Source organism: Benincasa hispida, chromosome 12 (assembly GCF_027475165.1).
Source record: "Benincasa hispida cultivar pf3 chromosome 12, pf3_genome.v1.1, whole genome shotgun sequence".
Classification (NCBI taxonomy): domain Eukaryota; kingdom Viridiplantae; phylum Streptophyta; class Magnoliopsida; order Cucurbitales; family Cucurbitaceae; genus Benincasa; species Benincasa hispida.
Genome location: NC_143489.1, coordinates 15,493,878 through 15,508,131, shown reverse-complemented (window position 1 = coordinate 15,508,131; position 14,254 = coordinate 15,493,878). Strand labels below are relative to the sequence as shown.

Genomic DNA, 14,254 nt, shown 5'->3' with positions numbered 1-14,254 from the left:
GAAATTCAATGAGAATGACTTCCCCTTTACATCCCCATCGTGCACTACGATCACCCAGATGATAGACAGAACGATCGCTAAACCTCCATCCTTTAGCACAATCGCCCAGACAACAAGCCAAAAGAAAGAGAAAACGATCGCTAAGTTCTCATTGCTCAGAACGATTGCCCAAACGACAGACAACACGATCGTTCAGCCTCCATCGTCTAGAACGATCGCCAGGCGACAAACAATGCGATCGTTCAACGCTCATCATCTAGAACGATCGCCCAGACAAAAGACAACGTGATCTCTTAATCTCCATCGTATAGAATGATTGCCTAGGCCAAAGACACAACAATCACAGAGAGTTCATCAACTAGAAAAATCGATGAAAGCTCATTGCATAGAACAATCACCACAGCGAAGAACCCCACGATCGTTGACATTCCATCATCCAGCACGATCGTCCAGGCCATAACCCGATCACCACAGCGAAGAACCCCACGATCGCTGACATTCCATCATCCAGCACGATCGTCCAGGCCATAACCCCTATCATAGCTAAGTCCTTAATCCCGAGCTTTCAACCCATACTCAATAACCTACCTCAGTCACAGTCATTCCTACAAGCAAATCCTACGCCACCATATGCTCCCGACTATGCTCCAACCATCATAAACCAAACATCCTCACCAGGCTATACATCCCACCACAACCCAAATCTCTCCCTGACAGTGAGCCCCACCCATCCCTCACCGGTGCCCCTGACTCAAACCAGCCCAGTCCGACATGACAACCCCACTATACCACATATACCACATCCTACTGATAATTCAACCTCTACCATCTTGCCAAAGCCTGCCATCTCCTTCCGCCTCTCACCTATTCCCACTCACCCCATGATAACAAGAGCTAAAGCTGGCATATTCAAACCCAAAGTCTGGATAACAAGAAAAAGTATTGATTGGTCTCAAACAGAGCCCACAAGAATCACAGTTGCATTTGCAATTCCTCAATGGAAGAAGGCAATGGATGAGGAATACTCGGCTCTCATGAAAAACAAGACCTGGACACTGGTTCCCCCATTCCGCCACACAAAATAGTTGGAAACAAGTGGATATTTCGACTCAAGAGGAACATGGATGGCTCAATACAGAGATACAAGGCCCGACTAGTTGCGAAGGGCTTTCATCAACATCATGGAGTAGACTTCTTTGAGACATTCAGCCCTGTCGTGAAGTCTTCCACAATCTGAATAGTCATCAGTGTTTCTATTTCACACGGCTGAACTCTCAGGAAACTTGACTTCAACTATGCGTTCTTAAATGGAAAATTCCCCGAGGATGTCTATATGTGTCAACCACCGGGGTATGTCGGCCCTCAATACCCGAAACATGTCTGCAAACTAGAAAAAGCTATCTATGGCCTGAAACAAGCCCCACGAGCCTGGAATACTGCTCTCAGCTCTGTCCTAACAAAATGGGGATTTTATCAGTCACGATCGAACACTTCCTTGTTCATCTACTGCACGATAGGATCCATAATATTCCTACTTGTCTATGTCGACGATGTCATTATCATAGGTAACAACTCTCAATTAACAGAGCAACTCATAGAAACTCTTGATATTCAGTTTGCACTCAAGGACTTGGGACAACTTCGATATTTTCTGGGAATACAGGTTCACTATTTAGACTCCGGCCTACTGATCAACCAATCCAAGTATGTGGATGACCTACTGCATAAGCTACAGATGACTGATGTGAAACCAATGCCCTCACCCAACGTGCAAGGCAGGAAACTATCGAAGACTGATGGACAACCCCTCTCTGAACCTTACATATATCGTAGTACCATCGGCGCCCTTCAATACTTAACTTACACACGGTCGGACATCACCTATGTTGTCAACCAGCTGAGTCAATTCCTTCAAACTCCAATGATGTACACTGGCAGGCAGCTAAGAGAGTCCTTCGCTACATCAGTGGCACAAAACACTATGGCATTTACTTCCAACCAAGCCCGAACCTACATGTCTCTACCTACTCTGATGTTGATTGGGCATCCAATCTCGATGACAGAAAATCAGTGGTTGCCTACTGTACCTTTGTAGGAAACGACATTGTATCATGGTCCTCGAAAAAGCAAACGATCGTTGCACGGTCGAGTACAAAATCTGAATATAGGGCACTAGCTCATGCTACATCCGAAGTCCTCTGGATTCAACAACTACTCGGTGAGATGGGATTACAATCAAGAACTCGACCGACCATATGGTGCGATGATCTAGGGGCAGGTGCCTTAGCTGTCAACCCGGTGCTTCACTCTAGAACTAAGCATGTGGAAATTGATCTTCACTTTATTCGGGACCATGTTCTAAAAGGAAACATCACCATTCGAATGTACCTTCGACAGACCAACTAGCTAATTGCCTCACCAAACCACTCAACAACTCCCACTTCTATACATTGTGGTCTAAACTGGGAGTACTTGAAATACCCTCCAGTTTGAGGGGGGGTGTTAGAGAAGAAAATAAAAATGAAAAAGGCAAAGGAAAGGTGGAAGAAAATAGAAATGAATCACTACCTTTCAGTTGAGAATTTGTTTTCTCTCCACCAATCAAACCAAGCCAAGTGTGATATTCTTTATTCTTTTTGTATTATTATGTAACCATATTGTAGGCCAATGAGTGTATAGGGTTGTAGCTACTATTGCATTGATTGAATACAAGGAGAAAAGAAGGAAGTCAAAAAGGCTCTCTCAAAACAAAACCTCTTAATCTTCAACTTGAGCATTAGAACGTCTGCGACAAGCACCAGATGGGTATGTTATTTTAGCTATTTTGTTGGTGACCTCCTCCTCAATCTACAAATTTACCTGAGTTCTCTTTGTCAGATTTTGCCATCAACACACGTTTGATGTGTGTAGACTTCTTCAAATGTTGGGTTTAAGAAATGAATTATTAGAGTTTAAATTAATTCACTTAGAAAAGTTTAGGAGGTTTTATTGATGAAAGTATAAATTTCACACTATATTTATCCAAACATAATATAATGAAAGGTTTAAATTGATACAATTATTAGTTTATTGTTTAAATTGTTATAGCTCCAAAGTTAAAAAGTATAAATTGATATTTTTCCTAACCTAAATAATTAACATTTATTGATCTAAATATTTTTCTTTGATTTTTTTTAATAACTTTTTCAGAAATTTTCATTGATATCCCTATTTATTGATATTTCTATTGACATCTTGACTTTATCCATTTTAAATCCTTGGTTTGAAGAATTTTGAAAAACATTAAAGAGTAAATTTCCAAATTTTAAGAGAGCAATTTGAAAATTGCCTTATAGAAATACAAACCATTTAGTAAGTTTAGTTGTTTTATTTTTATAGTCCTTCCATTTATATAAGACTTTTGCAGCTTATTAGATTTAATGAATCATGTGCCTAAATATTAATGAAGGAAATTGGCACAATTGGAGTAATATATTTATATACATACATTATAATTGTATATAGTCTATCTCATTAACACTTCTAAAATTCTCATACCATAGCTGTGGTAGAAACTAAAAAGAAGAGGGCAAATTAAATTTGTAGAGGTGGACTTACCCAGGATGAGCTACTCAACTTTAAGCCTTTACTTATTATTATGGATAACAAAAATACTTGATATACCAATATTTATACACACTAACAATAATTTTCATCCCAAGTTTACAGAACTTTGGTACTAACAGTTCTTATATATATATATATATATATATATATATATATATATTCTTATACCAAATCCACAACTGATTTATATACTCTCACTGAAACTCAAAATCTGCAAAGACCTTCTCGTTGTTTCAATGCAGTTAGCTCGATGAAGAAGACTTTGAATCCCTTGAACCCAGCTCTGCTTATGGATCTTGTTCTTGCACTTGAACTCTAGAAGACCTTGTGCAGTTTTTATGCCGAAATAGATCTCGTTTGAGATATCTCTCTTTCTTTCATATGGCCATGAAGACGTTTCGTCACAGAGCCCGTAAACAACACCTAGAACATAAGAGAAGCACAGTTTCACAAAATGGTTAGGACAAATCGTTTTCGAGATGATGAATAGGATGAAGAAACTAATGATATTAGATGTATACATTTGTTTTTCTTGGAAAAGGTCCCTCCAACATGCTTACTTTTAATTGATGCTATAACCTGAAATCACATAGTAGATAGTGATTACAAGTAATTTCGATCATAGTTTCAACGGTTTATTACGCGGTTTCTCGACGAGTCATCTTCACCTGAGTTTTGAATTATTTACCTGAGATTTCTTGTTGATGTAGACAGAGACCTCCTTCCATCTCAGGGTTCCTGTTCGTACAACAAGAAGTGGTTTAGATTGAGCAGCTCAACCAGTGTTCTATTGTTAAACTTATGTTATCTACGAGAAATAGAGGTTTAAATATATCAGTTAATTCAACATAACTTATTATGTTTTGAACCCAATACGATGTTGAAGAATTGAAATAATTAAATTTACCATAAGCTATCCACTTAAGCTGGTTTCATTTGTAATTTAACATACTATCAAAGCAAAAGGTCCCGTGTTTGAACCTCTCTAATGTCATTTCCACTTGTTGGGCTTTCTACCAAGTTTTCACTCCTAGTGTTAAAACATTTGATAGAATTAAATTTAAGTTCATTGGTGATTTAATGTACAAAACCTGTTATTTAAATATATTGATCTTGGAGTTAGAATTTAATAGAAATTGAACTTTGTAAAGGAAAAAAGCTGTACCTTTCTGTGTAAACTGCAGTAATTCACCCACACAGGGAAGTTCCTGCTCCTCCATATGACCATTAAAAGCTGTAGCCCAATGATTCTGAGCCATTATCCTATCATAAGGACTCACAGAAGCAATTTTCCGGCCTTCCTTTGGTAATCTTGACCGGAAAGCGGCTTCTCCTCGCAAAGCTGGATTAGAAATCAGAAATAATACAACAATAAGTGAGATCAAGACAGGGAAACAGATGATAGATAGTTAAGAAATGGAATAGTTTTTTATCATTTTCAAATCATCTCTCAACTTGCCGGAATCCCATGTGGACAGTTTCCCCAAATATGCTTTCTCAAATGAAACAAGTACCTGTGGCAGCTGCAGCTGTTAAAGTCATGAGGTCACCCGGACACCGAACATCAACTGCCGATCTGATAACCGAACTGACACGCTCATGGTCCGCGCCAGCAAATTCAGCCATTTCTATGCAATGAGATGCCAAAATCTCAGTAGCTGAGGCCAGAGCCGTACCCATTTTCGAATCAGAGCCACCAGAGTTCTCTGCTGCCGCCACAGCAGCCAAGGCTGCAGCAAGTGCAGCCACAGACATAGCAGAATGAACTCTAGCATTTTCAATTCTTGCTCTATCCTTCTTTTTGACAATACTATTGCCAGCCTCCTTGTGGGGAAAGTGAAACCATTTTCCAAATGATCCTACCCTCCAAGCATGGACAGAACTCACAATCTTTTCTGGCTGTACAAAAGAAATGGTACAAACGACTCAGCAAAACATTTGGAAAATTACAAAACCAGAGCTGAAAAGCTAGTGCTTTTCATAAGTAACTTTCCCATGGATATGAAAAGAAAAGCTTACAAGTTGTGGGGCAACAATGGCCTCAGGAATTGTGATGGGGCTCCTTTCAATGTAAAGTTGCTTTTGCTTTTGAGCAAGAGCTTTTGTAATCTCAGAAGCTGATAGACTCCAAGACCTTGCCAGGAACTCCATAGGCTCTTGTGGAGTTTGAGGCTGAGGAATTGAAGGCAAAGACGACACCATTTTCATCTCCTCATCTTCCTCCATATTTTTTAACCCATGAATTGAGCTAAATTTCCAACTTGAACAGTGACCCTTTTCCATTTTTTTCCCACCTCAAAACCCTTTTCCACAAAAAGTACAATCAAACGGCCCTGTTTTTCAAAACAAAAAACGTCTCTTCCAAGAACAATTCTCTCAGCGGCATTTTCATAAACACCTTAAATACCCAGATATATCCAGACAAGAAGAGATTCAAGTTTACATTCCAAAGGCCTCGTGCTCTGAACTACCACAAAATCAGGTTGAGTTTCAACCAAAAAGCAATCAGAAACACAAAGAAACAAAGAAAGAGATTTAAATTCACGAAGCTCGAAATGGAGAAAATATTAATTTAAAAAAACACCATGCATTAGCGTCTTCCTGAATCGACGGAAGCTGCTTCTTAACACTGGGGCAAACAGGGGATCGTTCCATTTGAAAATTGGGAACAGACCCAGATGAGATTTATCAATGAAACATTTGGCCAATGCCATTGATTTAATAGTATTATTGTATTTGTATTGAAGAATAAAGCTTACTGTTTAGGCGCCTTCATTGTCCTTTTCTAACCCTCCCCCTGTCCCTTTGAATCCTTCATTACTCTTTTGACCCATTGATTTGAATAATCTTTTCGTTGATTTTTTTTTAAATACTATTTTAATTTTAGTACTTTTAGTTTTGATTTATTTTAATTTATATATTTACATAATATTTATTGTTTCTATACTTTCAACTTTGATTTATTTTAGTTCATATACTTTTAAAATATTCATTTCAGATAATGTAGTCTCAAAAAATGACATTTTTGTCCTTTAAAAATAAAATGAAAATGAATAGACTAAAAATGTCACATTTTAAAAGTATAAAGTCTAACATGAACATTAAGTATAGGGACCAAAATGAATCAGAGTTGAAATATAGATACCAAAATGAACCATTTAAGGCCTCATTTACCAAACTGTGATGAAAATTGGTGCAATCGTAATGAAATTTTATTGATGGATCAATTGTAATGAACTTGAATCGCAAATGTAATTGGATTGGTTTTGATCGCATTTAATTAAAATTAACTTTGTCAAATTTACTGTTACCATTACTTCTACTCTACCTTTGTGGGTCAAATGGTAACAGTAACAGTAATGATAACAGTAAAAACGTCAAAATTGACAATTTTTCAATTGTAATAGCAATAATAATGGTAACCATAACGGTAACGGTAATAATAGAACGTAATTCTCAGGTGTAATTAGATTAAGTACTTTTTATTCATCAATCAAATTGTATTATTTCATTATAGATTTGGATGCGGGGTTTATGTATCAATACAATTGTAGATACAAGTAAATAAATACCAAAAATAATCAAATGAGCCCTACTTTTTTTTATTTCCATTAATCTATTATGTTTTTAATAAGATAAAGGTGGCCTAAAAGTAAAGGAACCAATGAAAATTAAAAGTAGTATTTAAACTTTTTTTTAGAGCTTTTTTTCCCTTTATATGACCCTTCTTATTTTATTTTGCAAATAAATATTGTATTATATGATAGACATAGACTTAATCATTGAAGAGGTTCAAAACTTCATTGGTCCACTTGCATGTTTATTTCTCTTTCTTGTTTTTATCCTTATTTTTGTAAAAGTATGCATCTTGATAATGTTTTTTTTTAATTTCCCTTGTCATATTTGATTTATGTTGTATCTCTTAATTTAGTAGTTGAAAAAGATTCTTTCAACTTTGAAATTTTGTTTATTATGGATGATATTATCAAAATTAGAAGGATATAAGTCATAAATTTTTTTCTTTTATTTGGTTGCTTATGATCCGACTATTTGGATAGAGTGATTTTTTTTCTCTAAAGTTTTACTTTTTCATTAGAAAATAAAAGAAGAAAAGAAACACGTAAGTTACTAAGAACGATGGTATATCTATTAAGAGTAGTACAATCCTTGTTAAGAGATTGAACAACCATTCTAAAGCTTATTCAGTCTATGATAGTTAAAAGTCAATATGTTCACGTTACCATTTTAGCAAAGATATAATACTAAACATTAATTTTATTGAAAGAATTTTTTGATTGAAATTTTAACAAAGCAAAGACTCATATATATAATATTTATTTATTTATTTTTAAAATTAAGACTTTTACATAAGATTTTTTTTTTTTTAATGAATCATTTTTGTCATTATAAATAATTGAATGCCTCTAACATAAATATATGAAGCATATACTTATAAAACTTAGCCTCACAGTGATTGTAGTATTATATTCCATGTCTAATTTTTTTTAGTGGTTCTTTTATTTTATTTTTTTTAAAATAAGATTTAATTACAATTTTTTGCCCATAAATTTGGTGTGTAATAAGTTCCGATACTTTAAATATGTTCTAATACGTCCTTAAATTTTTAATATTACGTTTACCTAGTTTTTGTATTTTAAGAAATTGAATGATTTTTTTACTAATAATCTCCTTACCATTAACTTCACCACTTTAATACTTTGTAATGCATTATTTTTTTAAAGGACAATACAAGCAAAACGTAATGCACTAACAGTACTATTTAAGGACTAACGACTATCTTAATTTGATCTAAAATTTGGATAATATCACAAATAGTTTAGATTGATTTAAATCTTATATAACTTTTTAAGAGATTATTCATGCCTTAGTCATTGACTTCGAGGTTGATAATACATATTTTATACTAATTGAGATATATTCTTTTTTATTCATAAATTTATTAGATACAAAATTAAAAAATTTCAAAATTATTAAAAACTTTTTAGAGGAGAAAGTTTTATTAGATACAATTTTAAAAGCTAAAACATAAATTTATCAAACACAAACCTAATTTATGGTTCAAATTTATAATTTCACTTGTTAATAAATAATAATAAAAAAAATAAGCAAGTTGTGAATTCACGCCTAAATTTCAACGAAACCCTTTTTTTTTAAAAGAAGGGTTTAATAAATGAAAAATTGGTCATGATGGAAAATTTCAAATAACAAAGAAAAATTAAGTTAGTAGTGAGAAAACAAATACCTTAACAATTAGGTTGAAGCGTAAATATTTCACTCTTTTTAAGGAAATTCAAGTCATTTACAGTGTGTTGTATCTCTTTATAATATCAACCATTGGTGCAACAAATATTTCTCTAGTCTGTCTTCTCCATGATATAACAACTCAAATGAAACTGTATAACTCAAACTACTCTATATTGAAAAGTTGAGCTCAAAGTTCTACAAATAAGAACACCCTCCTTTTGGTCAATTGCTCTTAAAGACTTAATGAGAAATATATATATATATATATATTTGTTGAAGTTGTATCTCTTGAGGAAAAGATGATACCACTATTTATACTCAAATTTAGATATTGATTTTTAATATTCATGATAAATAACATCTAAATAAGTATTTCAAACTTTCTATTTAAATATACAAATGGAGTACGTTAACATCTTTTTCTTTAACTCAATTAAAACTCCAAAAGAAAGTTATTAAATATTCAAAATATAACAACATATCACATTTTTTTAACATAGAAAAAAAAAAAGAGAATCTATACAGATGGCCCCTACTCGAAATTTTGGCTCACTTTAAAAAAATGCTCGAAATTTAGCCTTCTATTGACGTCATTCACATGTGAAAGTACCCATTTAACCTCAAAACGCATGCAATGACTTGTTTCTAGCTCCTCACTCTCGCTCCCGCGACACAAATCCATTTTTTTTTCTTCAATTTTTCTTTCCGTTTGTTCAGATCTTTCTCTTGTTTCCTCGCTCTCGCTCCCACTCCTCTCTCTTTTGTCTTGTTCTTCATCAGACACACCTGTAAGATTTTTCTTCGAAAAAAAACGGTAGAACAAAGAATAAAGAGAGAAAAATGGGAAAAAAATATGGCGACATGAATGGAAATCGCTGGAGAGAAAAAGAGAAATTGCCAAAAGGACAATGTAAATGAAAGAAATCGCTGGAACGAGAAAAGGAAAAAAGAAAAAAAGAAAAAAAGAAAAAAGCACGAAAAACGGGGGAAAATGCTCCAAAAGAACGAAGGAAGGAGGATAAAAGAGAGTTAAAATGATAAATTCCTAGCAAGATCAAATTTTATTTATTTATAAAGTGGAGCTAAATTTCAAGTGAACTCGTCCTAAAAATTTTCCAAAGAAAACGGATATTCTTATGGAGGTATTGGAAAAGGGCTAGAAAGTGGAGCTGTCGGTAAAATTAGCGAAATACTGGAAAATGCCAAACTAAAGGGTCATGCAATTGTAAAGTAATGAACAACAATGACCGGTTTGGACGGTTACCTTCCTTTTCCTTTTCTTTGTTTCTTCCTTTCACATATTTTCCTTGTGATTTATTCTCATTAAAGAAATAAATAAAATTGTTTATTATGTATGGATTCATATTTTCCCAATTTTATCCCTTTGGATATTTCGTGACAAACCCAAGATATTTGATGTCCTGACAACATTATCATGGGACTATGTGTTTTCGAGTTTGTGTTGTTAAAAGGTTTTTCATATTTATCATTCTAATTTAAATATACTTCGTGTGGGATTTTTTTTTAATATCGTGATTAGGAAAATATGATTGTTGCAAAACTGTTTAGAATAATAGGATTGTTTTGGAGTTTTCGAGGGCGGGAGTGTTGTGTAAAATATTTTGTCGATGGTTCAACCCTCGACTTGTTGAAAATTAAAGAAGAGGTCGAGGGTTCAACTCTCAACCTCCTTCACGTGCAGAGGGCAGAAGAATCCAAGCGAAGGTCAAGGGTTCAACCTTCAATCTCCTTTAAAGTTGCAGGCAGAAGAGATGGAACATTAAAGATGGAAGATGGAAGAGAATCTCTGCGACTGTGTACAAAGAGATGCAAGAGGAGGTCGAGGATTGACCCTCGACCTCCTTTAATAAGGCGGCGGGAATCTCTGCCTCGCCAACGAAAATGCAGCGGTCAAGATGTTGATGATTGAACCCTCGACCTTCTTTAATAAACCTGTCAGAATCTATGCACGTCTCATCCCATCCACTTAAATTTTTCCAACGCCCGTGGGTCGAGTTTTGAAAACTCGACTTTCAACACCTCATTTCTCATTTCTCACTTCTCACAGATTTCTCATTTCTCCGGCTTCTGCCTTCTTCACTTCATCATTTTTCATTTCTTCGTTTCTTAATTTCTTCAAATCATTTTGCCTTCTTCTTTGGACCTAATTAAAACTCTTACAAATTTGCTTCTGTCTTCTTCATTTCTTCATTGGCAAATCTTTTTCTTCTCCCACGTTCGTCCATTAAATTGTGAGGTTTGTACATTTACTATACAAAATTTCATTTTTTTAAAATAACTATAAATTTTGTTCATATTCTCATACTATTATATTTTTGTTGTTTGGGAAACAAAGAACAAAAAAGTTAACGTTAACAAAAAACTCTATATTCTCATAATATTTTGTTTTTTTCATAGTTTTTGTTTTAGATCCATATTCTCATAATATTTTGTTTTAGATCCATATTCTCATAATATTTTGTTTTTTTTCATAGTTTTTGTTTCCGGATAAAGAAAAGAGAGATCATTGTCATTTTGGGAGAAAAAATAAAACCACTATTAAATTTGTGAGTTTACTATTTATTTATTACTATTTTTTATATATATTTAGTAGATTTATCATGTTAATTCTTTAGTAGTTGTTGAATTCAATAATATTTACATATTTGAAAAGTTTAATTTGTTGTTATGTTTAAAAATAGTTACAAAAAATTTAATTTATTGTTATGTTTAAAAATAGTTATAAAAAATTTAATTTATTGTTATGTTTAAAAATAGTTTTAAAAAGTTTACCTTATTGTGATTTTTATTGTGATTTTTTTAAATATATTTATTATATTTCTTATATATGTTTCTTATTATGATTTTTATTGTGTTTTGTTTTTGCTTAAGTTTGATAATTAGTAGAACAATTAGTAACGTATTGTTTGTCTTTTTTTTTTTTTTAGAAAATGGCGGACAAATGTTTGGGATTTATGTTGTTTACAAATGATAATATGATTGATGGTATTGATAGAGTTAACTATGACCAACCACCAAGAGGGAGTTTTAGCATAAATGTGAACAGTGGAATTGTATTTGAACAATTCATTGAAATGGTTGGGATGTCACTTGATATAGATATGGGAACAAATCAATTAGAAATAATATATAGACATCCTAACCTAAACCATCAGGATCAATAAGGTTTATGTCATTCCCTATTTCGAATGCACAAGCTATGAACTTGATGTTCTCAATCGCGATGTCACTGCCAAATTTAGTGCATTTGTATGTAAATGTAAATAGGATAGGGTTGGATATAAACTTGAATGCACCATTTAATCAGTTTGAAGATCCAACTGAATATATTGATCCTAATCTGGAATAAGTTGCATCACCATGTGATAATGAAAATATGGCGACTAACAACCAGTATAGAGGTTTCAGAACTGAAACGGACGATGAATTTGAAGAGTTGGATTTCGAGGTCGTGAACATGAGTTACCTTCAGATACATTCAACGATTTGGATATGAATGTACTAGATAGCATTCGAGAACATAACCCAATTGTAGCTCCTATAGATGTTGACAATACTCAGTTGTATAAAGGGATGATTTGTCAAGACAAAGAAATGATATAACATGTGATCAAATGTTTTGCTATTAAATGTCACGCACCATATGAAGCTGTGGAATCGATATCGAAGATTTGGACAATTCGGTGTAAGAAGTGGGAGGAAGGTTGCAAGTGGAGACTTTATGCAAGAAAAAAAAATCGCATGGCTTGTTCGAGATTAATAAGTACGATGAGCAACATCTATCAATGTGGCACAACTGCAGTCCGACATCAAATCAAAGTTTGGATATCATATTCCTTACCAGAGGGTATGGGGGGCAAAAGAAAAGCGTTGGCTAAAGTTTTTGGTGATTGGTATGAGTCTTACAAATTGTTACCCAGGTGATTGTATATGGTTAAGCAGATCAATCCCGGAACACGTATAAAATGGAAAGTGAAATAAACGTTTACTGAAGGCCATGTTATCCTAACTTCTATATTTTGGGCATTTGGTCCTTGTATAGAAGCTTTCAATAAATGTCGACAGATCATTCAGATAGATGGTACACACTTGTATGGCAAATATCGAGGAAAATTTTTGATTGCTACATTAGTTGACTCGAACGGGCATCTTCTTCCATTTGTATTTGTCGTTGCTGATGAAGAGTCCGCAGACTCATGGGGATGGTTCCTGAAACACTTTAGAGAAATTGTAACACACGAAGAGGTATGTTTAATTTCAGATCGACATGCTAACATAATCGCAGTAGTGAATAATCCAGCAAATGGTTAGATGGAACTAAAATGTCACCATCGTTTCTACTTACGACATATCGTCAGCAACTTTAATAAAAAGTACATATTTAATACATTGAAAAATTATGTTTATCGTATCGGGTGTCAGTTTCAAATTCGAAAGTTCAATAAAGCAATTGAAGATATTAAAGAAATAAATCGGACCTATTTGAGTTTTTCTTACAACATTGGTTTAGAGCAATGGACTCAAGTACATTATTGGGAATAATTTATGGACGCATTTTGTTTTGTTTTATTTTTATCATTTAAGGACGGATGAGTTTGAACATGAAATCATGCGTTAGACATAACTTATGCATTTTCTCCCATGCGTCTGAGGTTATGCGTCGGAATGATGATGCGTTAATCTTAGCATGCAATAATCACGCGTTCCTATCACAAGTTTTCTTACGTTTGCGCCAAATATAACACAAACACAAGTTTCTCGGGTAATCCGAGGTCGAACACGGGGACTTGTCACTCAATAATATTTATAAGGTGATGCGTTTGAGGCGATAAATAAGAATAACAATAAAGCGAAGAAGGTTAAAAATGATTCATACACTACTCTACTCCTAACTAAACAGATTGAGCAATAGAAAACTTGCAATGAGAATAGGTAGAGACACAACAACCATTAACGCATAGTAATGTTTACTATTTTAAATCGCCTGAGTAATCCTAGCTTGTTGCAATAACGCATCACACCTCTGGGTGGTCAGCCGCATGACTATCTATAATGCATGGTTGCGTCGAGCATAAGATTGTGCCTATCTCTAGGAACAATACAAACCTTGCTTAGTGCGTTCCATCCCTTACCTTCTCAAGCAGTTAGACGCAGTTACTTAACTTATAGACAAGCAATGCAGCATCTCATAGACAAGCACTGGCACAGCCTTTCACCAAGCAAAGAGGATTAACTCACTATACTCGCACAACGCACACTTCTCGATGGGTTGCTATATACGTCCTATTTCTAGGCTACACGATTAAGCATGCGATTGACTTTGATAAATGAACGCTGAAAATAAACTATGATAGAGATGAAG

At 34.1% G+C, this 14,254-nt stretch overlaps 1 protein-coding gene across 3 annotated transcripts; it reads right to left on the bottom strand.

Annotated features, from left to right (window-relative positions):
* Positions 1-3,603: 3,603 nt before the first annotated feature.
* On the bottom strand, positions 3,604-6,332 carry LOC120067339 (auxin canalization protein (DUF828)). 3 transcript variants are annotated; one of them, XM_039018907.2, is made up of 7 exons: positions 6,191-6,307; positions 5,626-6,068; positions 5,121-5,505; positions 4,772-4,948; positions 4,295-4,344; positions 4,128-4,185; positions 3,604-4,029 (listed from the first exon to the last, which is right to left on the bottom strand). In XM_039018907.2, exons 2-7 carry the CDS (start codon positions 5,887-5,889, stop codon positions 3,791-3,793), a joined length of 1,173 nt encoding a protein of 390 aa, XP_038874835.1. In that variant the 5' UTR covers positions 5,890-6,068; positions 6,191-6,307; the 3' UTR covers positions 3,604-3,790. The 3 variants fall into 3 exon arrangements, with proteins under 3 accessions (XP_038874835.1, XP_038874834.1, XP_090163966.1); XM_039018906.2 differs by having other exon boundaries at positions 5,626-6,073; positions 6,191-6,303; XM_090307840.1 differs by lacking the exon at positions 4,128-4,185 and having other exon boundaries at positions 3,799-4,029; positions 5,626-6,332.
* Positions 6,333-14,254: the final 7,922 nt, after the last annotated feature.